The sequence below is a fragment of the Morone saxatilis genome, unplaced genomic scaffold, assembly GCF_004916995.1.
Source record: "Morone saxatilis isolate NCDOM2014 unplaced genomic scaffold, NCSU_SB_2.0 Contig20, whole genome shotgun sequence".
Taxonomy (NCBI): domain Eukaryota; kingdom Metazoa; phylum Chordata; class Actinopteri; family Moronidae; genus Morone; species Morone saxatilis.
The window spans coordinates 16,567,214-16,570,717 of NW_023339763.1; the positions used below are offsets into that span (position 1 = coordinate 16,567,214).

The 3,504-nt window shown below is 40.6% G+C and overlaps 1 protein-coding gene across 2 annotated transcripts in view; it reads right to left on the reverse strand.

Annotated features, from left to right (window-relative positions):
* Positions 1-3,504, reverse strand: part of myo1ca (myosin Ic, paralog a) — a 16,114-nt gene that overhangs the window by 4,757 nt on the left and 7,853 nt on the right. For both annotated transcript variants that reach the window (XM_035666075.1, XM_035666076.1), the window contains 9 exons: positions 3,266-3,371; positions 2,218-2,335; positions 1,999-2,112; positions 1,791-1,867; positions 1,565-1,633; positions 993-1,077; positions 729-888; positions 511-594; positions 324-417 (listed from right to left, as the gene is read on the reverse strand). In XM_035666075.1, coding sequence (XP_035521968.1) covers positions 324-417; positions 511-594; positions 729-888; positions 993-1,077; positions 1,565-1,633; positions 1,791-1,867; positions 1,999-2,112; positions 2,218-2,335; positions 3,266-3,371 — 907 coding nt within the window. The remainder of the gene's footprint in view (positions 1-323; positions 418-510; positions 595-728; positions 889-992; positions 1,078-1,564; positions 1,634-1,790; positions 1,868-1,998; positions 2,113-2,217; positions 2,336-3,265; positions 3,372-3,504) is intronic.

Below are 3,504 nucleotides of genomic sequence, written 5' to 3' on the forward strand. Positions count from 1 at the left end.
AGAAACAATTAATCTCTATAAGGCCCCCATATTAAAATGCCCAACTTTACAGCAGAAATAAACATGTTTACAGCCTGGTACAAAAAAAGGGTTTAATCTCTATAGCTAAATTCCCTGTTCATGTGTTTAAATTATATTAAGGATTAAAGTTATGCATAATTAAGGGAATGGATGCTTTGAGTGACAAGTGGGTGCCGTCACAGGCAGCAACAACACTTCATTTAGTCCCCTTCATCTCCACCCACGCTCCATGTGTTTGCCCATTTCTAGCTGGGAGCCAGAGTGACAGTGAGTGATGTCACTGTAACTACGTAATCACGTACCCAGCCTGGAGTCCAAAAACAGCCTCCCAACACTCTGAGGGTAGCTGTCTTTCTGATCCTTGAAGATCTCACTGGCTTCAACCTTTTGCATCATCTAGAGCAAAGGAAAAGAATCAAGCAAGATGAAAAATTAGCATATTTGTTCATCTTTCAAGGGTTAAGGTTGTGCTTTCTGTGGTCAGTTTACCTGCTTCTTCCATTCAGGCTGGACCCTCCTGCAATACTTTATGACCATGTTTCTCATGTGAAGCCTCCGCAGGTGCTCCGAGGCCTGTAGGGCACCACGGAATTAACAATGCAGAGTTTGCATTAATAATCACAGATTCTTACTGGTATTCATACTTTTATCTGTATGTAATGATGTAAGTCAGCAGAATGAGCCTCTGTAGCTCCGGCTGTTAGTACCTCAACAAGGGAGGGAGGAGGTGTCGGCCAGCTTTTGTCCAAAACACTCTTGGGCAGGTTTTTGCGTAGATTCTTCAGGAAGGAGTAGCGTACATGATCCAGGAAATACTCATTCTCAGGGCAGTATTCCTCATGACGGTAGATGAAGCCTTTTATGAACCTGAAAAAAAAAGACAGATACAAGGAAGAAAATTGACTATACGTGCACAATGCAGCTGAAACATACATACAGAAATAAACCGTAACAAAGTATCAGTCAAGCACCTGCGTATTAAATCAGCAGCCTGTCGACGCCTCTTAGCCCTCCTGCGTGCTTTCATCCCACGCCACCCAGACTGGATCACTATCACTATACATACACATACATGCATATATTAACACCAAGGCAACCTTTTTACCAGCCAAAGAAAACATCCCAAAGTTAGTATAGCATGTTGGAAAAGTGAAATTAAGTAAAAAATATACATAAATGTCCAGTCAAGTGGGAACATGGACCATGTGAGGGGCATTTTTCAAAACTCTGATGGCCATTTTTATGCATATGTACACGCAAAAAACAAAGCAGATCCCAGCCCAATACAACAATGCAAGAAATCCCAAATCAACATTTAGAGAAGTGAAAATGAAAGTAAAACACCATCTGAAAAATAACTCAAACTAAAGTTTAGTTTTGGCAGGCTAAATTAAAATGCATCAAAGTCATAAAAATATAAAAAAGCACAACATAATAGACCTGATCACTTCTGTGAGTACTTATTTCACTTTTAGGGACACACTGAGACTATTTTTGTAAGGGAGAGGAAGAAAACTGTGACAGCAGTGTGATGTGCTCTGACCTGCGTGTCTGATGCGTTGGTACTTGGCTCTCTCCCTGTAGCCTCTCCATGATGTCTGCAGCGTCAAAGCTGGAACACGACAAAGAAAAGAGATTAAAGGTGGATTTATGCGTTCAAGAGATCCTGCTGATTCATAAATCAGTGTAGGATTTATCCCACAAAGGTAATATTTGAGTGGGAGTCTCTTCTGGCCCTAATGTTTACAATCCATATTGCTGTTACTTACCTATGTCTGGCTTTTTTGCTTCTAGTGCATCTTCAGTGGTGAAGAGAGTTTTTGGGAAACGGATGAAGATTTTTGACCTGCAGAAAGTACAAGTACTTTGAGGTTGATGGCATTTGATGAGCGCCTCAATCCAAACTGCTTTTAAATATGATTAGTTTGCACCCATTTATTTAGTCTGTGACTCCTTCTCCCTCCAACAAAACATTACCTTCCCAGTTTGTACTCTTCTGCTTTGTAGCCTAGGTGATTGACCAATGTCAAGACACCATCTGCCAGTCTGCCATGCCAGTTGGGCCATGTCTCAGGACACAGGGGCTTATACCTAAGGCCATTTGTACATAATTATAATGACAGAAAGCTGAACATAAGAGTAAACACAGTAAACAGTCACTGAGGCTGAAAGTCATTCCGAGAGAAGGTCAGTCACCTCTGCAGGAAGGCTTCAAAGCGACGTCGGTAGGCAAAGCCAGCTCTCCTGACCCTCAGGTTTTCCATCAGGCCCAGGTACTTCACCTGGTGTCTGACCAGAACTTCATCAAACCTTCCTGCAGGGAGAGATCTCATTTACTGGTGACAATAATAGACGGATGGCAAATCGTATGGCACACATACTATAATATAGTACATACTATACATTCACATGTATACAGTAAGATGTCAAGAAGGGACTCACACTCGGTTCACACTGCCTACCTGAGCAGCGTGTGTCGGCTACAGTGCTCAACAGCTGCATCTGGCACGCGTGCAGTGTTTACACCGACAGCGTGTCAGCTGTGTGCTGCTGCCAGCCCTATCTTTCTATACTGAATTTGCCTTTGAGAAATGCAGTACAATTACAGCCTTGTTAACATATGAATGGATTCTGTCCACAGAAACGCCAGAGAGCTTTTAATCAGGTACAGGAGGTATTGAGTTTAAAAATTGTATTTATATTGTTTGTCATGTCTGTGACACATTCTACAGGTATAGACATTGAAACTGTAGTGAAAGGTGTACATGTTGCTGGTACATTGTCAGTATGAGTATGAACAGATCCTTTTCACTGACTATTTTTTCTGGGAACCCCATGGGAAAAATAGGCGAGACCTCAACTTTTTATATTGGCACCGAAATAAGCAAGATGTTCTGCCATGCAAACGCTGTGCTCAGGTAGGCAGTGTGAACGAGCCGTAAGGCCATTAATTACCTCAAATTAATGTATTCATTTATTTTATATATTTTGAAAAAACATTCTTGTTGCTGATGCAAATCCAACACTCCCTCAGTCTATTTCATATTGAAATGCTTCAGAGGGCAGAATCTATTCTCTGGGAGACTTTCATTGAAAAAACTCAACAATTGTTTAATTTAATTTTTTTATTATTTTATAATTTTATTTCATAATTAACCCCTGAGAAAGAATGATGTAGTAGAATCAATCAAAATGTATTAATTAGAGCACAAAGAAAAGAACATTAGAAGATGTAAAAGTGTACCTGGCTGCTTGGCATCATTAGGTTTGATACAGCGAACATAGGATGGCTCTTTAGACATGAGGATCTCCATGAGTTTCATCAGGCTGTTTTTAAACTGAGTGGCAGCCTAAAGGTCAAATAAAAAAACATGAAATTATGGGAAACTCTCTGTATAATTGTGTGTATGTGTTGGCTTTTGAAGACCACAGAAATACCTGATTTAAAACAACACCTAAAGGGGGAGAGATAGAGAGAGAGAG